The sequence below is a fragment of the Meleagris gallopavo genome, chromosome 2 (genome assembly GCF_905368555.1).
Source record: "Meleagris gallopavo chromosome 2, MGAL_WU_HG_1.1, whole genome shotgun sequence".
In the NCBI taxonomy this organism is placed as follows: Eukaryota; Metazoa; Chordata; class Aves; order Galliformes; family Phasianidae; genus Meleagris; species Meleagris gallopavo.
In genome coordinates this window covers 56,686,198-56,709,765 of record NC_139405.1, presented here as the reverse complement: position 1 = coordinate 56,709,765, position 23,568 = coordinate 56,686,198, and the positions used below count along the sequence as shown (strand labels likewise).

The 23,568-nt window shown below is 37.5% G+C and overlaps 2 protein-coding genes across 4 annotated transcripts in view; one reads left to right on the top strand and one right to left on the bottom strand.

The window, feature by feature from the left end:
• The window catches only part of AKAP7 (A-kinase anchoring protein 7), a 76,406-nt gene that overhangs the window by 7,907 nt on the left and 44,931 nt on the right, over positions 1 to 23,568 (top strand). For all 3 annotated transcript variants that reach the window (XM_085217287.1, XM_085217288.1, XM_085217290.1), the window contains exons 4-6: positions 1,139 to 1,275; positions 4,942 to 5,102; positions 15,770 to 15,882. In XM_085217287.1, coding sequence (XP_085073413.1) covers positions 1,139 to 1,275; positions 4,942 to 5,102; positions 15,770 to 15,882 — 411 coding nt within the window. The remainder of the gene's footprint in view (positions 1 to 1,138; positions 1,276 to 4,941; positions 5,103 to 15,769; positions 15,883 to 23,568) is intronic.
• On the bottom strand, positions 20,260 to 23,157 carry MSH5 (mutS homolog 5). Its single transcript, XM_085218498.1, has 2 exons — positions 23,147 to 23,157; positions 20,260 to 22,690 (listed from the first exon to the last, which is right to left on the bottom strand). Exons 1-2 carry the CDS (start codon positions 23,155 to 23,157, stop codon positions 20,260 to 20,262), a joined length of 2,442 nt encoding a protein of 813 aa, XP_085074624.1.

Below are 23,568 nucleotides of genomic sequence, written 5' to 3'. Positions count from 1 at the left end.
TTTTAATGGGTATGGTGCTTTATGTTCTAAATACATAAATAAAGAAGGAGCTACTAAATGTATTAGGTTAAACTACTGCATGGCAAAACCTACCTTAACAATGTGAGTCACAAAAGTACTGCTTGTTCCCATTACATTTTGCTGTTTCAGGAAATGTATATGTTCATTATAACTAAATACAGCTATTTTAAGCCTCATAGCTACTTCTGCTCATTATAAAAGTCAATACATATAGTATGTTTGTTAAACGTTCACCAGCGAGTTTCAAATAAAAATCAGATTGATGGTTTCTACATGCTTCTTTTAGACTATGTACACCAAAGCTGATTTGTCTTTGCTTACTGTGGCTTAAAGAAATAACTCATTTTGCCAGTTAGTCAAGGTTATTGGATTTGATTTACTCATAGACTCAAGCATTCCTGCATGTTTTTTTAAATTACTGCAATACAACAGCTATCTTAATTGCAAGCACAGTAAACAATTTGGATACAATTTATAAAGCATAGATTTTTCACTGGAGAAAAATACAAATCAGATACTTTTAAAGAAGACTGATGGTGTTAGACCTGCCGAAATGTTACAGAAATTCATTGAAATTTTTGAAGAAAATATGTACACTGTACTTTCTTTTGGACATGAAGATCAGAATTATAAGTTGGGTATCTCCACACACACAAATATACATATCAGAATATTCTCTGTTTAAAATAGGCCTGATCCTCCAGAGACCTCTTCCACTTTCCAGATGCTTGTCTGTACGTAGCACATACACACTCAACAGACAGTAGAGAAATTCACTAAAGAAGTCTCTGATCTGGGCCACTGTCAGTGTACAACAATCTGCATGACCTCAAGCTGCTCTAGGAATCTTAGGGAAACCAGGTTCTATTCTGATGTGATGGGGAGTGTCCACTTCTTTGTTAATCACTGCATTTGTATTTGCTTTGAGCTTACTCAGATCAGCTTGCATAGCTTTGTTGCAGGATAAAAGTTCCTTCTGCAAGAATGATTTCTACATAAACATTTGACTTCAGTTTGTGTGCTTTCTTGTTCAGCTGCATTATTTCTTGTTCAGCTGCATTATGGGATGCAGTAACTGTATTGGCTAACCATTGTTTCTATGTCTCTGTCTTCCCAGATTGCTGGCAACGTTCGGGCTGTCCAAGATGCAATAATACAGAAGGATGACAGGCTTTCCAAAGCAATGGTTCACTGTGGTTCATTGCATGTCACAATGTTAGTGATGCATTTATCCAGCAAAGAAGAAATTAGCATGTAGGTATTTTGGAAATGTAGTTTTGTTGGTGGAGTTTGCAAATAGAAAGAATAATGGATGCATTTTGTAAGCCCTAAGTTACTGGAGTTACTGAACATTTAATTCATGTTGCTCTTAAATTGCTAATTTAATATTAGTTATTTGCATACCATGCTCCTTCATGAGCTCTGCCCAAAGTACACCTTTTCCTTGAATTTTTCCACAGCATATGCTGAACTTATATGCAAAAATCTCATGTTTGTTAAAGTAGTTATTTCAAAACTGTGTTTTGGTTGTAGGGAATTTTGAACAGATTAACAGGAGCTTTCAGATTTTCATAGCTCAGGAAGTGTTACAGGCCAAGTTAGTAATAGTCAATGAAAAACTGCAATGAAATAAGCCTTAGCTGCAAGGTACAGTCTCATGCAGTTAGTTTTTTATGCCTCTAAATGCCTCCAGAATATATTCACACTGAAAGAGAGGTGTTTATATTGCCTTATATTCCTTCAGGTAAATAGCTGAATGTTTGATCATATAGAAGGCATAAAAGTTGTGGAAAAGCATGTGTATAATACAAAGACATATGTATGTAAGTGTTATATGCGACTTTGCTGTATGAAAATGGAATTGTTTGGTTTGGCGGCATTTGCTCTTATCAGATGTTGTATAGCTCTCAGGCAAGCCTACTTCAAGGTACAAGTTCAGTGGTTAGTGTGAAGTTCTTAATATGAATACGACTCAAGTCAATACAGCTGTAATTTACAAATGTTTAGAATAGTATTTTGCGTGTCTAGCTGTAATTGTGACTTGAAATGAAAATGTGTTTCACAGTCCTGCTTTGCATGGACTTTTTTGGCAGCTTCTACATAGACGTGGTGTCTAGTAGCTTACATATATATGCTGTCTCTATATATGCACACCGTATTTGCAAAAATAAAATAGCTGACAACTGATGTTAATTAAAATGTGATAAATAGCCTGCTGGTATTATACAAACATCTGGGAATCCTTCAGAGTTTACATATCAATGTTGTGAATCACTCATGAATCAAAATTCATTATAGTCTTATAATTCTGTTAGAAAAAAAAAAAGCCCCACTTTTTCCATCTCCCCAAGAGGAGGTCTTTCAGGGAGCTTCCATCATCTATATATCTTAATCATCTTAAAAGCCATGCAGTCCATACACTGAATTATCTGGATCAGTAACTAACAAGTGCAGTGAGATATTGCTTGAGTTACGGTAACACAATTACTAAACAATATGTCTATTAAGTGTGTGTGGTAAATCACTTTTATCCCCAAAAGATTTTGCTTTTGAAGTACAGATGGCTCATGAGAAAGAATTCAAGGTAGAAAGTGACAGCAAGTAGTGGACTGTATTTTGCTGAAAACACAATGCTTACAAATAATGAGATACCAGTGTGTCTAAATCAGTTGCCCTGCTTGTTTTTCACCCTTGTTTCCTTGAGTGCTGTAATACTAAATCCTTGAAGCCTCCATGTTCTTACCTCTCCTCTTGTGAAGTTATCTGTTTGTAGCCTTCCTCCTTCAACACTCTGAAAAGAGAGAGGTAGCTAACCAGGAGCAGAAAGGAAAGCAAAGTATCCTAGATCTGCTGGACTCCTCCTCCATGTTCCTTTTGTCTCCTGGAGTAGATACACCTGCTCTGGTTGATGAGGAAACTGTGGTGGCACCTGAGAACTGTTGAAAACAGTGAGAACAAGGTTATTATTGAAGGCATTTAAGTATGAACTTTTTAAAAAAGGAGCATGAGAGGTTATCTCAAAGGCAAATATACTTTGTCATTAATAATTTTTTACAGTCCTAAACTGTATATTAAAACAAATATTGCCAAACTCAGTATCCTTAGCCACACCTTGAACTCCTCTCAGCTGTCTGATAGCCACCTGGGCACTTGCTTATGGAGTTCTTTTCTGCCTCTCCCAGCAGAACTCCACAGTCCAGGAACACAGGATCTGTTCTCTAGTCAGCAGCTTCCCCAGTGATTCTCCCCTTTCCTGTCCAGGTGCTTCCTGCAGCTATCTAGCTCAGCTGTCCTCAGGTATTCTAGGTTGCATTTTCTATTGTATGGGATTCTTATTTTTTCTTGTAACTGATGTTTTCTTTTTAACAATCTGTGAGGACTTGGAGACAGAAAAGTTGCATTTTCTTTTCATCACCAATTTTTATACCACATTACTGGAAAGAAATCAAGATCTAGACTGGCAAAAGAACCTGTGTGTAATATTGAGTGACAGTAATAACTCAAACTGCAACTAGTGATCTGGGCAGCTAAGAGTTCACAGATCCATAAGTTTGGATCCATTAAGTTATTCAGATCTCTACGCTATCATGTATTGCCTCAGTCTATACAGAAATGAAATGTGTTGAATGCTACTTGAAGTCCAAATGTAAGACTGTTCTAAACATAACATTCAATTGAGCATGACATGGAAATGGAAGATCTGTATTTTAAGCTTCTCTTTGTACAGGAATCCAGACCTGCAATTTGCATAGGAGCTTTCTAACAGATATGGAGGCCAAATTGCAGCCTAAATACACTTTACATTTAAGACTGTATAAAACCAAGAACGTGAGATTTAAAATAATGTAAAGAAAGCAAGCACTCCCTATTACATGACAAAAAATCCTTGATTGAAATCAAGTAACTTTCTTAACCTGGCCTTTGTTTCAATTAATTGCATAGTTCTCAATACTCCATCTTATTAAGCACACTGGAAAAAGTGTGTAGAAATGCTTGTATAGTTTGTACAGGCATAAAAAATACAGACATGTCAGAAATCATGCTGATGCCTTTCATCCAGCTGCTGTAAAAAGAGTAAAATAAAGTCTTGAGAGTTTTTATCCTGTTACTGCCATCTAGCGTTTATAAAGCCAACACTGGTTTAGTGAAAACTTCCAATTCTAGAACTAAAGAGCACAAGAGATCTTTAGAAGACATTAAGAATATAGGGTTCTTCTTGATTGTGAATAATTTCAAAACAGAAGCGATTCAAAACAAATATTTCATGTTCTCATACAAGTACCTAATAGGGCTCATTAAAATGATTAGAAGGTTGAGTGTTGCTGCTGTTAAATTACATGTGGCTTATTTGTGCATGCTACTTCTGTCTTTTAAAGTAAGCATTGGTTTTGGTGATACTTATTTTCCTGTCTGCTCTAGTGAGCTTAATAGTAATTTCCATATAATTTTATATTACATATAAAATGTCACTAACATCTGTTTATACTTTTAAGTAACATTCTGTAGCAAGTTTGAAGGAATCAGAATCTAAGAGTGTCCCATTCAGATAGCAGGGCATGAACAAAAGTAAATTACTTCAAGAATAGAAAACAACATGCTTCTCAATCATCTTAAATGCAATGCATAGAATAATAGAGACACTGTCATCTTAATATCTAGTCATTCAGGTGAATTCTGTTCAGGAATTACACCTGTGGCTGCCTGCCTTACTGTTTCTACAGTTTTACAGCAGGATGTGTGAACTAGTTTGCCATTACAAAATAGTGAGAACGCTGACTGCACTGATAGTAAGTAGTGCAGAAATATCTGAATAAATAGTACATTAGTACTAAAAATGCTTTTGATATTTTTGTATAGAGATTAATAATATATAAACAATATTAAAATATTTGACTATGACATTTTCTTTCCCCTTGACAGAGCAATTGGTGCTCTTTCTGACAGCAAGGATTTTGTAGAAGACCTCCTAAAAGGAAGAACTGTGGATTTGTCTTTTCAAGGAATTGATCATTTCAAAAATGAAGTTGGATTTGTGCAGTTGGCAGAAAATGATCATACAGCTATACTTTCAGAAATAGCAGGTACAACTTGTGAATATAATCTTAAGTGCTTTAAGGACTTTCTAGCAACCTTATGAAGCGAGCCTTACCTAGATTGTAGCAGAGCACAAATGTGAGTAAGCTGGTACTAATTTAGTCAATAGCGACTTACCTTTAACTGCTATTCTTACACAATTGATTTCTCAACATATCTGAAAGGGACTTTATTTACTGTGCCATTCTCTGACATCTTTTTACTTAGCATATATAAAAAGCACAGCACAAGTTTATAGATGGATAAAGACTCTACCTTGTTTTGGTTCAAACACTGCGTTGTTTCTCAGCTGATATGCACTTTATCTGACTTGCAAAGTTGCATAGTTGTCTTTAGTGTTCATGCTGAACAGTACTGAGAGTTGGTGGTATTTGTTCCTCTTCTATGGTCTGGGAGTCTTTAAGTTTTGTGTTTCCTCTGTGCAATATGTATCACTCTTAAATCTCACTATGTGCTTGTGTATAACTGCACGTACACACAGAATTGTATACATACTTACATATATTTATATAGAAGTATATACATAAAATCGAGACTTTCTCTCCACCTCTGGAGGATAAAGGGAAATCAGAACATGATTGATCTACCAAAGGAATCAAATTAGAGTCCATGCAGCTTTAGCCTGAGGTTTTTTTTTTGGAGGGCTTGTGGAACCAGTCTGTGGCTCGTTCAGTGTTAACTGCCTTTGTGTAACAATTATGAAATTACTGAAAAATGTTGCAGGCACACACTATTACACACGTGTACCTGCACGAGCAATTCAAGAGCATAACTCTCAGTTAACAGTAGAACTAAGGCCACTGTCTTTGTCAGACTCAAACATATCTAAAATAGAGTTCTCAAGTCAGCAGGAATATACAAATTAAAAGTCATAACTGTCAGCTAAGAAACAGCAAAGAAAATAAGGTACAGTGGAGATTTTTTTCTGTCTACAAGGCTATACTTAAACTATGTTGTTTACAGATACTAAATAAAAATTCTCAGCAAACATTACTAATTCATCAGTGTCCTTTAAAGCACTTTAAAACAATCCCAGCAATTCCAGCTATTCCCTGAAAAGACACTTTTTAAAAGAGTTCTGCAGTATTGATGAATTATCTTTTGTGCTTTGAGGAATCTGAAGTCATTCTACTTTCTTAATGATGCAAAAACCCATATGGAACATTTTGCAGAACAGCAAAGACTGCTGCTGTCACAAAATCTCTTGTGTAGTCCAGAATGAATAAAAAATAGAGAAAGTCTTTATTAATACAGCGCTTTCTCTAGCAACTCATTAATTCATTTCTTATATGCCTTAACAAAATGTTTAGCATTTTTTATGTTTTTTTCATCACATCGACAAATAATAAGAAAGTTGAAATACCGGTCATCAAAACTGCAGCTCTCGTGTTCAGTGGCTCACTGACATAATCTTTTATTTGCAAATAATAAAATGCTTCCCTTATCATCAGAATTGTGTTCTGGTGCATCCTGGCACATTTTTGAGTTTGGAATATTTAGAACACAATCTTTTGAATTAAAATTGAGTACATTTCACATTTTCCAAATTTCTGTTTAATGTTTTTCTACGCTTTCTTGACCCTGATATCTTTTGTTTGAGAGCATCATATTTTTGGAATATGTTCTTTCCCTCTCTAGTATGGTCACTGTATTCCAGTCAATTATTGACCTTCAGCTGGTATCATATCCATTAAAAAGAACAGATGAGTATTTTGCTTACATTAACTTCTGGAAATGATTATAGTACCTTTCATCACTTTGGTTGTGTTGGATGCTTCACCTAACAAGTTGCATGGTGAAGTTTTCAAAGTGCCTTTTGATGCTCAGATTATCAACAAAATTAAAGTTGGAAAAAAAAGTTGAATTAAAATGATCACATTTCATCTATTGTTGTTTTCTCTGTATGGTGGAGATAAATTTTGGTGCACTCCTCCACTCAGATACCATGTAGTAGTTTCTGGACTGTACTTGAAACAATAACCATACCTTCTAATACAAAGAAGCGTTTTAGCAGAAATACACGTTGAGTTTTTCCATAATAAGTCTCATATATACATTCAAAAATAAGCTGTATGTCAAAAATATGCCTTGTATGCCTGCTCTGTGGATGGTATCCTGAGTATACAATTTAGGAAGACAGCTGCAAGAGAAAATACTGGGAACTCTTTGCTGGACTTCTGTGACTCAGAATCTGTACATGTATACTGTTGTGCAGCTACACATTTGACATAAGACAACTGTTGAAAATGAATTTTTCAATTTTTGAGAGCTGCATTCTCTCCAAACATAGCTTGTCTGTAATACAAGTTGGGTCTCTGCTTTCCCTTACTTGAAAAAGAGAAGGCACTAGAGAGACCTCATTGCAGCCTTCCAGTACTTGAAGAGAGCATATAAACAGGAGGGAGAATGGCTGTTTACAAGGGGGGATTGTGATAGGACAAGGGGGAATGGTCTTAAACTGAGACAAAGGAGGTTTAGGTTAAATCTTAGGAGGAAGTTTTTCACAGAGAGGGTGGTGATACACTGGAACAGGTTGCCCAAGGAGGTTGTGGATGCCCCATCCCTGGAGGCATTCAAGGCCAGGCTGGATGTGGCTCTGGGCAGCCTGGTCTGCTGGTTGGCAACCCTGCATATAGCAGGGGGGTTGAAACTAGATAATCATAGTGGTCCTTTTCAACCCAGGCCATTCTATGATTCCCTGGAAATAGCTTTAAAACTGAAGCTTGCAAAAACAACAACAACAACAACTTCCATTGTTGTTTGAAGAATGTTAATGATTCTGTTGTTGTCTGTGGAAGAGTAAACTTCTGCAGCTGGTTTGATTTCTGGCAAGATCTAAGCTTAGTTTCTTACAGAGTTACTGTTGTGTTCCTTCCAAGTTGTATGTGGTTTCTACTGCACTCTTAAGGTGAACTCTGATTTCACCTGTTATTTTGTATTCTCGAAGATGTTGAAAGAGGATTATCAATAACAACAGAAAATGCATTAAGTTCACATTAGCTTCCTTTAAGACACTGTTCCATAAATTACAGTGAAGTTTAATACTAATAACATCTGAATATACTGAAGTACCATTATGGCAAGTTCCATGTCTAGTAACACTAATGTAAACAGAAGTTTAGTAGAGAAAAAAGTTTATAGTAAAGTTTATAAAAAGTTTTTAGTATACAGTTTATAGGTTTATAGTTTCACGTTTACGGATAAATGGTGTCAGTTGCATTCTGGTCACCAGAGGGAGCCTGAATTCCATCGACAAGAATTACTGATGTTTTTGCAGTTGACTGTTTCTATTGCTTTTGATCCTTTGTTTTTCAAAGAAATGTTGAATTATCCTAATTACATTAAAATGTTTAATCCAATGTTTTAGAACTTTTTAATGTAATTAGACTAGGAAAACAAGTAGTATGCCTAACTACTCTAACTTTAGTTTCCTAAAAATGACATTTAGTCTAATTTCTCTATGCTAGTTTTTATAACATTCACCACTAGAGAGAGGAATGGAAAGGCAGTCACAGTCTGTTTCTCTAAGTGCATTGCAGCTTTACTCAAGCATAACATAGCATTACAACTGTGCCAAAGCAGTCTGGCTCCCTGCTGTGCTGTGGGATTCTGCAATCACACAGTGAATTCAGCTGTGATTAAACCAACCTTTTTTTCCTTTGCCAGGTAATTTTAACCTTTACAATTTGGCAGTGTAGTTTGCTGAAATGCTACATGACTGTCAGCACAAAGGACAGGAGTGGTGGCTGACCTGGGGCTAGAGAGCAGGAGCCTCTTTAAAGATTATGTAACCACATATTTGTCATCTGTCTTAGGGTGATTTACATTGCCCTGACTTCAGAGAGCCTAAAGAAATACTTCAATTCAGTTAATTTGGTTCACTTAGCTTCCAGATGGATGAAGCTAAGATAAATACATTTTGTCTCTTGTCAGTTATTTTTAAACCACGCTGTATGATGTAAAAATCATGAACTCGAAACTGTTGTAGTTTTTCATTAAAATAACAATTTGTAAAAAGTAAACAAAAAGCTGCTAGTTCAAATCCCTAAGAACTCTATTTAAGATACACTACTGGGGTAGGTTAGGCTTTTCTTCCAGTCCCTGTATCTGTGTTAGTTACTGTTCCTATGAATGCATGTGCTTCCAATCATTGTTTTTCCACAAACTCATAAGAGGTAAACAACAAGGAAGAAAAACAAACAAAAAGGAATAAATCTGGGATGTTGTTGGCCTGTGTAGAAACTTGGCTCATGCACAGCACAAAGAAAAGCATGCTCTAAAGTTCAAATTAACTGGCAGATTGATCTTTCTTTTTTTCTTAAAAAATATAAAGTATGTATGTATTGGCTGATATAGATTATAATGTGATTAGTACACCCATCAGAAAAAAAAAAATGGTTTTGCTGATTTCCTTGCAAGAGCCAAGATACCTGGTAGTAGACTTGAGCATTGTTCATGTCTTTTGATGTGATGTAGCTTTCTGCATGCAGCCTTTTCTAATTAAGCCTTTTGGTACTACTAGTTTTCATTTTAGGCCCTTTGAGTAAACAAATGCTGTCAAAAGAGGCAAACATTTTAATGAAAATAAACAATAACTATTAAAGCTTAGCACCAGTTAATTTTTTGAGTTTGTACTCCAGTAGGTAATCGTTATTGAACACTAACAAAGTATCATGCTCAAGATCTTACTATTCATTAGTGAATGTTTAATGCTGTGACCAGCAAAAGAGGCTAAAGGGGATATGAGGAGCACTGGACTGGGATGGGGGCCTGGCTTTGTACTGCAGTGCCTCTCACCCTTCAATTCACTGCACTTACACTCAGGTGGGGTCTTAAAATTCAGGACCAGCTGCATGGCAGGAGACAGAATAGAAAAAAAAACATCTAGACTGCTGAGAAAAATGCAAAAATATGATTTGACTCTATAATGAGGGCATTTTCAGGGAAGTACAGAGAGGGCAGATGTAAGGGATTCTTTTGTCATGGTGACAAACATTTAGGAAGTAATGGGATGAATTAAAAGCACTATAGGAACTAAGTTCCCTCAAGAACTCATGTTGAACCTTCACATTATTGTTGTCTTATCAGGCTTACCTTATATACTGCATCTGTGCACAAAGTGTGGATTTCTTGATCCAGGTGCTCTCTTGATCTTAATGAATGAACACATTTGTCTCATATATGTGTGTGGGTAATGATGGAGACAGAACAACCCACAGTTACTACCGATACATGTCCGAAATAACTATATAGCTCACTGCTGCATGATAGCAGTGTGGTGGCAGCTCACTGTGGAAAAGCATAAGTAACCATGAAAGAACTGTTGGGAAATAACCTAGACTATGTCTTGCCTGCTGGTACAGTGCAAAGCTGCCTATATTGTAGAGAAATGCTGAGCATTGTGAGGGTGACAGAGCACTGGAACAGGCTGCCCAGGGAGGTTGTGGAGTCTCCTTCTCTGGAGATATTCAAGTCTCGCCTGGACGCCTACCTGTGCGACCTGGTGTAGGGAACCTGCTTTGGCAGGGGGGTTGGTTTCGATGATCTCTAGAGGTCCCTTCCAACCCCTACAATTCTGTGATTTTGTGATGTCATGCTCGATACTATTGTGAAAGTAAGGATGACATGAAGACCTTATCTGTAACACCCAAACCTTTGCTAAGTGGTAGCCAACAAAATATTTTCCTAAAATAACAACTAGGAACTTAAGAAAAATTTACATTACTTTCTGTTAAATTTATAATTGTAAGTGTAATTTAACAATTCTCAGCTTTTCATGTCTTCAGTCTTAAGTGGATAATCAAGAATACTTCTACTAAATCTTCTAATTTGGGGAATGTGGTTTAGAAAAAAGCAGAAATTAATAAACTGGAACAAAATCTATGTACATGTTTTATGTATTCAGTAAAATATTGGAAAAGAAGAAGGCTATTATGGATTATTATTCAATATACAATTGTAGCAATCAGACAGATCAATACAATGGGAAAGGTGTTACATCAAAGGTGTGATGGTAAAAGGACCTGCATGTTAGAAAGGTGCTATAAGAAAAGAAGATTACTTACCTGCATCAGAAGATTCCAGGATCACAGGAGAAAGCTTCACCAAGAAAGGATCTCCAAGAAGAAATCCTTCCACCATGGCAGTCAGCCCTTAAATGAGGTCTAAGAGAGGTGCAGCCAGTCTCCACTCCTTCCAGTCACACAGGTGAATTGCCTTCACCTGTGCTCCCAGGGCTGACCAGGTCCTTTCCCCACGTGATCAATCAGTGGTTCAGGCTGTGACCCAACAGTTCAGATACAACAGTTTTTCTGTGAATCATTCTGTATCGATCTAGCTGTGGATTTTTTGAGCCTTTCCAGTTTATAGCTGTTCTGGACATGTTTCATGTATCGCATTTCAGGTATAATTATGGGAAAACAGTTGTCTAATGAATTCGGCTACATCCAATATAAAAGGCACAGATGATATTCAGTAATTTTGACATTGTAAAAATAACGCACAAAATGATATTGCAGAGTACTTCAAACTGCATGAAAGATGGTCTGAAAGCTGTCCAAAAATTTGTTCTAGGAAGTCACTGAGCTTGCAAATATAGCCTTTACCTTTTGAGGGTATACTTTGAAGCTGCAAATACTGGTCACCCTGAAATTAATAAGGGAAAATACAGATCCTCTTAGTTTTTCAGTCCAGCTAGTAATGGCATGTATGAGGGAAAGATGGTAGATGCTCAGACCCATGTGCTTTGTCTGTCTATCATTCTTGTCACTGACCTCTGCTTGCTTTCAGTTCAGGCAATCCTCATCATGAAGTTTAACCTTCACATACTTGTTCATTCTTCAAATCCCCTTCCATAAAGTCCCTTAAGCCTGGAATTTTTTCTGCCCACAACATCCATGCTTCCTTTCCCCATTCTTTTAAAACCCTCCTTATGATCACTTCTTCAGAGGGCCGCATAGATATTAGTAACATTACATTATCTTCTACTCTTCCTGTGCTCTCAGAATCACATTTTGCTTTGTTTCTTTCTTTCCCCTCCATCTCCTCAGATTTCTTTCTATTTTCATTATCTTTGAGGAAAGGAACATTATGGTAATGATATTTGTAAGTCACTTTCACCTGTAAAATGTCAAAGTGTACTGCAAAACCATACAACTGAAGTTATTTGTAGTGCCAATAAGTGTGGCCAATCTCTTGAGCCTGTAATAGTTATATAATGATCTATCCCACAGCAAAGCTGTGTGAGGAGGTTATGTCTGATCACCGAGGGAACACGTATGGGCACACACATACACATGTAATGTAAATAGATCAAATTTAAAACTGCAGTCTCTCTCCAAAGTTGTTTTCTACTTTACAGCAGTTTTTCTTTGTGTTTTTTTCTTTTTTAGAATCGCTAGATAGGAAAAAAAGATGATTTTGAAAAGATTATTAGAAACAAAATTATAAATATGTTTATTTAGCACAAAATGAAGACACCCATGCTATGTGGCTGCTGTTTGGCATTATAAAGTGTAGGTTCCTTACTGTCCCACTGTAACACACATTTATAGTACCATCATAATCATTCTACCTTGTTGAAAACACCGTGTTTTAAATCCCACGATTGGCTAAACCACTGCTGTGACACTGTGCTCTTAGAGGAGTTAGGGACATATCTCTGTAGGTGCACATCTTCATCACCACAGATCTTAATTGCACAGAGGAGGGATAAGACATGGTGGCAGAAGAGTTGAGCTTCATAGGAGAAAAAAAAAGACTACAATCCATGAGACTATCACAGGGTAGCATGAACTTGTTTTTAATAAGACTAATCCTTTGCTGGAGTATCAAAGTCAAGGAGTCCCCAGATGATGCTGTTCAGAGAACCAAATAAAGGAAGCAGAAAATGGGTTTGTTACCAACCATTTCAGTTTTAAATTAGTCTAACACTTTACTCAGCATTTACTCAGCTTACCAACATCAGAAAATAAGCTGGCCATTGGAAGCCAAGAAATACATGCACAGCATTAATAAATGACTTAATTTGAACTTCTGCATCTCAATTTGAATAAGCAGGAAACATTTATTTAGTCATCTGTTTTGATATGTTAATCTGTTGTTCATGAATTCTTGTGTGCACAGCTGCATAATAGCTTAGCAGGGATTCAGGGCAAACATAGAACTGTTTCCCACAGGCAGAAAACAATACAGGTAGGTAAGCTGATTTTGTGTATAGCCTCATATCTAAAGCTATCGACAGATAGTAGATGCATAGATCTATAGTTTATTTGTAGCTCTGTATGGAAGTTATGCCTGTGGATACATACGTGCACACATTTGGATGGAGAGAGAGGGAAGAGTGGAGGAAGGGGATGGAAGGAAATAGGAACAAACTGAAATGTAGGAGATTTGGTCTGAATGTGGGAAAACACTTCTCTACTGAGCACTGTCACAGGATGTCCAGAGAGGCTGTGGAACCTCCTCCTTGGCAATGTGGACCTGGGCAGCCTGCTCTGGGTGGCCCTGCTTGAGGGGTCAGACCAGTTGGGCCCAGAGGTCCCTGCCAACCTCAGCCATTCTATGACTCTGTAATGTTTGCATATATACGTATATATACACACACATGCACTTTTATATAATCTTCTCATGTAACTAGAGGAATTAAATGAGAAAAGCATAGTGATTGTCCAACATAATACCATGAGTTTGTTTCACTTGTGGGAAGGAAGTCTAGAACAGATTTTTGTACCTCATCTCTTGGGCTGCATCATACCTCCACCTCCTCCTCTATTTACATGCAGCATGTGAATACATCCTGCAGAAAGAGAGATTTTGAAACCCTGGCACTTACTTTAAAATTAAATTTTGTTGCCTTTCTCATCTCTGTTTTCTCAATGTTTATTACCAAAGTTGTAATTAAAAATGTTTGCTTTACTCCATTGGCTGAGTAGTATTGTAGTAATTGCAAGAAATAAATTTAGATGGTAAATAAGTGGAGATTCAAAAACCACAGTGAAACCAAATTTAAGTTTACTGACTACCACAGGGCAAGTGACTGTTTATACCGATTGTTACCTGTGTTTTGAACAGTGTACTGTTGATTTGCATGAATTTATTTGGCTATGGACAAAAGCGGCTTCAGTACTGACAATTCACATTGTTGCCCAGCCAAATCTTCTCTCCAGCTGTCCAGTTTTCCACCAGAGATCCAATTCTAGCTTCAACAAAAAACTAAAGAACTTCATGGGGTCTCTAGAACCTTTTGTCTCTGTTCAAATGAAATATGTCAGCCTTCCAGTTTTAAGACATCTTATACAGAACTGTATTTTTAGAACTCTTCTAATGTGAAGTCATGCACAAGCTTGTAAAATCTCTTCTTCTATGTGATTTCAAAGTACCTCACAAATATTTACTATAGCAAACAATCAGAAAGGTAAGAGTAACTATTAGAAGAATGTGTGAACTGGCAGACTCGTGCTAGCCAGCTTTATATGCCTCAATTTTGGTTTGTTGGGCCTTTCCTTTTTTCATCTAGCCTTGCTTTTCACTTCCCAGTGTAATGCATTTCCTTCCAAGGAGAAGAATAATGCACTGGATCTTTCTGATACAGCTTAAGCATTTCACCAAGAAGTAATTCACGTTACTTCAAATACATGATTATATTAAGAGTAGATGAAATTCAGCTGATAGAATTTTTTTTTTCCTATTTTGATTTTAGCTCAAGGATAGAGTGTGTCATCTAGATTTACAGCAAGTGAAAAATTTGAAGTTGTATTTGCAAAGAAAAAAAAATGTTAGCAGTTTTTCTGTTTTTCAGTAATAAGAATATTCTGTTTGCCAGTATTATTTTTTTTTTGCCACAGGTTTTATCTATTTCATCTGAACTTTCAAAATTACAACAGATATTTTTCATTTCTACAATGAAATCTATCATCTACAATTCTGTGATTCTGTGATTGATAGTATTTCAGTTTAAAAATAAAGCCTAATTCAAAAATTACACTGAAATTTATTTCCAGGAAACAAAACATTATATTGGGCAGATTAGCTGTGATATGGTAAGCTAGGTCTGTGTAGTAGAGCTGCTTTGACCTTTGTGGTAGACAAATGTGATTAGGAAAAGAACTTCAGAGACAACAGTGAAGCCTAAAAAAGTAGAATAATAAGAATGTAACTTCAGTATACTTAGCATGTCTTCTAGCTCTGCCACATAAATTCAGTGACAGACTTTATAGCTTCCAACTTCAGGATTCCTTTAGTCTAAGAGGGATATTACCCAAATAGAGGAAATAGGACTTATCACAGAAAAATGTTTTTAAAGACAGAAAATTTTGTTCTTTGTTTATAGTCTTCCTGGAGTTTGCAAAACTTTTCATTGAGAACTCCTGGACTGTTTTAATCTGATGCCAAAAGAAAGCAGCACTGATTGCTATTTAATTGCCATTATCTTACTAATGCCAAATTTGCGGCCCATATTAATTGCAAATGCAAGAAGATTTTCATATGAAACAGTGAATATCTTTGAAGTTGTGTAGAAACCTCTCTGCCTTTTGGTACTTTTTTTTTTTTTTTAATATTGGCAAGGTTGTGACTCATACTACAGTTGGAAACACACTTTTAAGCATTCTGTGGTTTAATTTCTGAGTTGCTCTACATTTTCTTCCCCCCTCAGAAACTATGAGGAAGATATTTCAAGAAAAGGGCATCTTGGCAGGAGAAGAAAGAGCTTTTAAGCCCCATCTGACCTTTATGAAGTTGTCAAAATCAACACAGCTACGTAAGCAGGTGAGCTCACATTTCAGATAGCTCAGCAGCAATCTAGAAAGTTTAATTTGTAGATGAACGAAGGAGTTGTTTATGCTATAGCATCATAGTTTTACATCTTTGTAGCTGGCTGAAGAGGTAAGACTTCAAAATACTGGTATGTTAGAAGGAATAATTAGTACATCTACTGTGTAAAAAGTAGTCCTATATTGTACTGTAGGTTAATACTCTTGATATTTGTATTACAGTAAACTCATAGCCTGTTTTCTTTTGTGAAACTATGCAAAGCAAAAAGATGGAATTATTTGTTCAAAATTACAGAATTAGTTCTAGGGTGTAGATCACATAGTTGGAAATGCTGTCACAGTATTTATATGCTGCTTCTGTGGATATTGTTTGGTTACTCTGTGGGAGAAAATAAGTAAATAAGGGAATTTATATGTTGATTTTGCATGATATGCAGGCTTGCATTTCTTTTGATTGAATATGTTTTGCTGAATTTTACAGTAGTGATAACATGCAGCATTATATTCTCTTGCAGGTATCTATTTCTTGCCCATTTATTAGCTTTTTGACAAGAAAAAATAGACAAATATAGAAGTAAGCTACAATAGATATAATGAGAAATATAGAGAAGCAATAATAGGATATCTAGCTTTTTATTGCACACTAACTTAACAGTAATTTGTTATTAAGATAAGATGTATTTCCATAAAATTTCTTTGCTGGCATTGCAGTAAAATGCTTTATGTAACCTTTCAATATTGACTCGGAAAGTAATTTTCAGAAGAAATATTTTCTAAAAATAAGGATCAAAGTACATAGTATAATTATTGTCTGTTGATTTAGCAAGCATTAAAGTATTTTATTCCTTAGAAAAAAACCTATAAAATCTGAAAGGTGAAGATCTTAATTAAGGAATATTCTGAAATCAGCTGGAAGATGGAATGAGTTCTGAGATGCATTAAGTAGCTTCAGGGCCATAATGCATAGTTGCTCTGAAGCGAGATAAGGACTTGTCTGCAGGTTGTAGGTGGTGTGTTGTAACTCATAAAATTGTAGGCTGAAGCTTTTGCTTGTATTAACAGCTGCTTTTTAAAACATTCTAAAAATCCACAGCTTTGGCAGAATATCAGCTATTCATCAATGTAACTGTTTTGTTAAAACATCTCAGATAATCAAGGTGCTTTTTTGCCAGTCTGCTTTTTTGTTTTTGTTTTTTTTTTAATACATTCATCTACCTTGCATGAAGTATTGGCCAGGATACATATTTTCTGTGTTCTGATATTCACAGCTACTGACAGAACCGGGTCGGTGTCATTTCAAATCATCTTCCTTAGTCCTCCATAATACTGGATAATACACATAGTATTCTAAAGATGCACTGTTTAGAAAGATATTATGTATTAAAGATCTGTAAATTATCAGGAATTTTTGTCAGTCAATCCACTGTCTGGCATTAGCATCAGTCTTCTCTATCATTTTTAGTTTAATTGTGTCCATATATTTAGTAAGATAGTTTCACTGCATTTCCTGACAACAATAAATAACAACATGAAACACAGAAATTCTATCTATTTTGTAGTACTTCTTAACATAATGCTTGATTGCATTTTCAGATCATATAACAGCATGAAAAACAAGAAATGGAGAGTAGATGACGATGGCATGAGAAAGCATATAAAAGAGTAAACAGAACAAAGTAGTTGACTTTAGTTCACAGCTACAGCTTCAAAAATATATTAATATTTTTTAAAATGTGAGATTTCTAATTTGAATCAGTAGTTTAAACCATTCTCCATATGACATCTAAATTCCACCAACATTTCCTTTTATAAAAATAATTTTAAATATCTTTTTACATTTTGTGACTTATGTATCTTCTGAGAAGATTTGAACTTTCCAAAGTTGTCACAGGTATTTACAATTTAAAAAAGCTGGTGAGTTCAAAATGAAGAAAAATCTCAAGAAAACAGCTTTCCACTTTGAAGTCACAACATTAAGCTAAAAATAGACAAAATGATAAATGTTAAATGTTTGAAAAAAACAAAAAAACCCAAAACCACAACCTTGGAAATAGAAATTAGAAAAGGATAACATTCCAGATAGAGTGGATAATGAAAGAGCTGTCTGAGTGCCCTCTCAGCTTCTCAGGTTAAAGAACCTTCTTAACTGCTCAGAAGTGGAGAAGCTCATTCTTCATATTCAGCTTGACAATACTGAAATCAAATGTGCCATGGAAAACTTCCCCCGATTAAGCAGACACAATGTGTCTTTGGGTGCCCTTTGGAATGAGACAAAGGGAGATAATTTACTTGCATGTGCCTAGTTGTTTTCACAGCTGACTTGGATGGTAAGAATACTGGGTTAGTATCATTATCTTCTGTACAAAGAACAACTGAAACACAGTGAAAGGAGTGACTGAGTTTTGCACTTAAAAATAACATTTCTATTCCTGCTCCCCTCACCATCCTGCTACATTGCTGTCGGTCAGTCACAACCCCTCTGTTTTTCTTTCATCTGCTATTTATTTCAGGGAGCGTTGTGAGGCGCACCTGATAAATGCTGTATAATATTCAGAGATCCTTTAGTACATACTGCTGCCTGAACTGCAAATATGATGAAATGAATTTTGTTAGTGGATGACTGAAAATTACATTGCTCAGATAGCATCTGCTTAATTAAAAAGCTGTATATCCTTAGTCCAGGCATAGGTTGACAGGAAAGTATTCCAAAACTATAATTTAAGAGTATCTGATATGTGATTTTCCTCTATGCAGCACATATTTTGAATGCAATATATATAATTAATAAAAGAGAATGTATTTGTGAGAAAAATCTGTAAACAACACTTGTAAGTATAGTACGTGGCCTGTTCACTGCTATCATTCAACTTCAGTGTAATACCTCCAAGATGTTAGATATTATTTTGCAGGCAGTATTATTATGATTATACTGAAAGTAGCCGCAACCGCACAGTTTGGTCATTTACTCTTGTATTTTTAATGTAATTTTTGTTAAACTTTTGTCACTATCCTAGTTTCATTTTGTAGTTTTTATTTTGTAGTATCATAAATGCACATCATAAAAAGCGGAAATTCTGCACTGAGCCTGCACTGAACCATCTCTGATTTCAGATCTTTTTGGTGAACACTCACGTTCACCTTCTTGCTGTCGTCAGTGAAAATACCAAACAGATAAAATGTTCAGTATCTATGTTTAGTACCTAAATGTTAGTAATTATGAATATAACTTTTTTCCGCATATAATTTTTTTCTCTTGGATTACTGATAGTGGAATCTCAGCTTCCTGAAATCAAGAGCTGAAGAGAGATCCAATATATCTGCTGATTCTCTCTGATTAGCAATACTGTTAGCGGTTACAGACAATCAGTTATCTAATGTATTTTCTGTCTTAGATAACTTAGAAAAGGCAATTTTATGCTATTGCAGAGAAGGTTATTACTTCTGTGGTAGTTACATATCATGGCTCCTCTTTATTCACTTGTTCATGTATATGTGTTGCATACTCAGTGATCAGATGCTGGGTTCAGAGTCGATCCTTGGCACTGACAGAAGTGAAATGGACTTCCTTTGCTCTGGTATTAATCTTTTAAGTTTTACTCAATAGTTGAAAAAAATGCTGCTCCTGTCTTATATGCCTAGTATATTTTACCATTTCCTGGACTTGTCATTTTGTTTTTGTACTCACAAAGCATAGTTATGTACTCTTACTCTGCAGGAGAGTGATTATGAATAAAACCAAAGCGTTTCCCCTCTAGTTAGATCCCATTGATTCTGATTCCCATTCTTTTCATATCAGCTCTTGGAATCTCCCTGCCTTTATGGCCAGAAATTCGGCTTTATTAAATGTCACAGAGCTCATTAAATCCCTCTATATTTCCATTAACCAGTGTCTACTTTAGTGGTTTGTACTGTAACAATGTGATCTGTTGATCTGGGAGTCCAAGGCACATACTTTTATGTGATCCTTTGATGATGATCCTAAAATGACTGAAATGATTACTTCAACAGTACACAAAACAATAAACACTTTGTTTTTATAGTGCCATGAGACCAGCAGAACTATTTTGATTTTTCTACAGTATTTTTTCAGCCTGAGAATCTAACAGTAAGGGCTCAAAATGCATGATCCAACAGTTGGAAGAGGTTCTTAAATTGTCCTCTTTCAGTCTTCCTGCTTTCATATCATGCACCATACAGGGATATATAACTTCCATACTGACTTTAAACAAGAATAAGAAATGACATACACTACAGTTATTAAAAGTGAAATGTAGTGTGAGGCATTAGTCACAGTCATTATTGTTGAAATTACAAAACCACCCTACTGAACATGACAGATACCTTGTAATATATGCTTTTAGACATAGCCATGCTATAGAATTGAGGCTGCAGAGGGCAACACCTCTTTATGCATGAACTCTTCTAAGTTCACATTAGGATCATCAAGGTCTAGGCTAAGAAACTTTTCAACAACAGCCTTGCATTTTTCCATCTGGTCTCCTTTTGAAGGATGATCAATACGTTTGATAGCTTTTCCATTGCGAATCAGTTCTGATACTTCCAGTCCTCTTTCAATAATTTTGGCAGGCATTCCAGCTAGTGCAGCAATGTTGGCAGCATGACTAACAGTGGATACTCCTTGTTTGATCTGATAGAAAAACACCAACTCATCTCCATCTTGGTGAGTCTCCATGGTCAGGTATTCCAGAAGAGGTGTGTCAGGCAAAAGTTCCAGCTGCATTAAGCTGTGAAAATTAGTGGACACAAAGACCTGCGGACACTGGGTTCCTTGATTGATCCAGTACTTCAGCACAGCAGCCAGAAGGGCCAGGCCGTCCAGTGTGTTGGTCCCTTTGCCAAACTCATCAATAAGTACCAACGACCTCTCTGTGGCATTGTTTACTGCCTTGGCAACCTGGTTAAGATCAATCATGAATGTGGAGAGTCCTACAGAAACTGATTCCCTAGTGTGGATTCTTGTGTAAATCCCATCGATTGCTCCGATCTCTGCCTCTGCTGCAGGCACGTAACTGCCGATTAGACCCATAAATATTATAAGACCTACTTGCTTTAAGTAGACGCTCTTTCCAGATGAGTTGGGCCCAGTGATTATCTTTATTCGTCTGGTAGCCTCACCACTGTTCACAGGATTAGCCACAAAAGTCTTTGCACATAGTTCCATCAGTGGATGTCTTCCGTCCTTGATGTGGAAGCCATGGCGCTGAGTAAAGCGTGGCCGGCAGTAGGAGTTCTCCCGGGCCATCACTGCCAAAGCCAACAGCACATCCAGGTGTGCAGTATACTCAATCACGCTGTTAAGCACTTCAGACCTCTCCAAGATCTTTGCCTGCAGCTGGTGCATAATAAGTGTTTCTTGGTCTCTTATCTCACAGTGCAAGTCACCCAGTAGGCTGTCTAGCTCCTTAGTTCTAGCACTTCTGTAGTGCAGTTTATCCTCTGACAAGAACATAAAGTCCAAGCCTTCAATTTCAAAGTCACTTTTATCCACCATACTCGGTAGCCGTGGAATGGAGAGAAGGAACCCAATCAAAGGAATGTAGATCACACAACAGGAAGGAATATGGTTGTCCAACGTTTCCAGTTCTTTTTGTGCCACTTCTGTAAGAAAGTCTGATAGACCCATTAGCCTTCGCTTCTTTTCATCAATGGTGGGATCCACGTTGGGTCTAACAGTGAAGCGATTTTGTGAGATGCTGCCTTCAAAGTCCACCACTTTGCTGATGAGACTAGCAATGTATTGCAGATCATCAGTGAAGACGCGTGAAATAATCTGAAAGAGTTCAATACTATGGGGCAGAGAGCGACATGTGTCTCTAAGGCACAGTGCATTGCACACTGTCTTATAGAGTGCTTGCCAGTCACTAACTTTTGTATGGGATAGAGTCATTCTTTTTAGAATAAGAGGCACATTTTTTATATTCCTGAGGCAATCTTGAAGGGTAAGGACTGTTTCATGGTTCTGAGCCAACAGGAAGAAGTGGATAACATCCAGCCGTTTGTTTAGCTCTGTCAAGTTCCGAGTAGGTCGCGTAAGCCATAGCCTCAAAAGTTTTTCTCCCCGTTTGCACCTACAGCGATTTAAAATTCCAAATAAACTGAATCCTTCTTTTAATCCACTAGAAAGCTTATACACTGAAGGATGGATATCACTTTTAAAAATCTGTAGAACACTGTAAGTGTCTTGGTCTATATTCACAGTTTCTGACAGCACAAACTTTCTAAAGGCCAAAACAGGAACTGCAATACCACTTTCTTCCAGTTCAACTCCAACCCTTCTCCTGTCCAGGTACTTAAGGAGCCCCCCTAGTGCTCTTATCATGAGTGGGCTCTCAAAAGGGATGACTGAGGACAAATAAAGAATTTTTTCTGTTGCAGTCATATGAGATGGGATAAATGGAAATTGTCTAGATAGGATTCGTTGCTTGCTGACTTCTAGGCCAAAATCTATGTTAGGAAACAGGACAATTTCTATTTTTCCTTTATCGCTATCACTGTCTGCTAGGTTGGTCAGGAAATTGGCAATATTCTGATCCTGTTTTGCACTTGTCACTATGCATTTAGGATGAACTTCCCCAGTCACTTTTTGCAGTAGCTCGAGGCCTTCACTATCAGGTGTGTCAGGCATGAAGTAAACTGAGCAATCTTCTGTATCATAGTAAGTAACTGCAAACTCCCCTGCATACCACAAGACAGACATATGTATCTCAGAACACTCTTGCTCCTCTTGTTCAGGCACAAGCAGTGGTGGCAAGGGGCAACTCATGGCTGATGTGGCACTCATTCTGTTGGAGAACAAAATCCCTGACTGGATGCAGTCCAGTGCAACCTGCTGCAGGCTACTGCTTTGAGCCACGGGGCAGACGGGTGATTGCTAGAGGTCCTACCCAACCTCAGCAACTCAGACCTGCACCCAGCATTTCTGTGAAGTGAGCCGTACAGCTTTACCGTATGTAAGCACAGATGCCCATAAATACAGTAGCGTACTTGTGTGTATGTACATGCATACAAAACCATCTGCCCGCAGAGGTACAGGAGGCCCACCCCGCTGACCACAGCGCCTTGCAAAGACACAGCCACATAGACTGGTCAGCTGGGCCTACTTGGTATTTATGCACCTCCTTCTTCACACAGTGCCAATTTCTGTGCCAGCAGATGAATGTTTGCTGTCAGGGTCAGCCAGTCTCCCCTACAGAAGCCACAGTAACAGCCAACTCTCTGCCTCCAGTTCCTCTCCTTACCCTCCAGTCATCCCCCTCGCTCACTGGTGGACAGCTCGCTGCGGCCGTGCGAAGGCCGCGACTTCCACCTCGGCCCCCTTCCTCCTTCCCTTCGCCGGGCAGGAGCCTGGCTCCCGGCCTGTCAGGGAGGCCCTGCGCCGGGGCCGAACCCCTCCACCCAGCCCGCAGCGCCGCCTCTGACCGCCGCGATGCCAGCCCGGCCCTCGGCCGGCGGCGGTCTGTGCTGTGGGCCCTTCGTACGGCCGCGTGCCCCACCAGCCTCAACTCACTGTGGCACTGCTTCAGGGGCCGGGTGTTTTCTTCTTCCCCACCCAGCATCCAAGTATAGCATGTCTTCGTAATCGAGTGTCTGTAGCTTTCCCATGTGGGAACAGCTCCTCTTCTCCACTGCTCCAGACACGTTTGTATAAATGAGCCGTGAC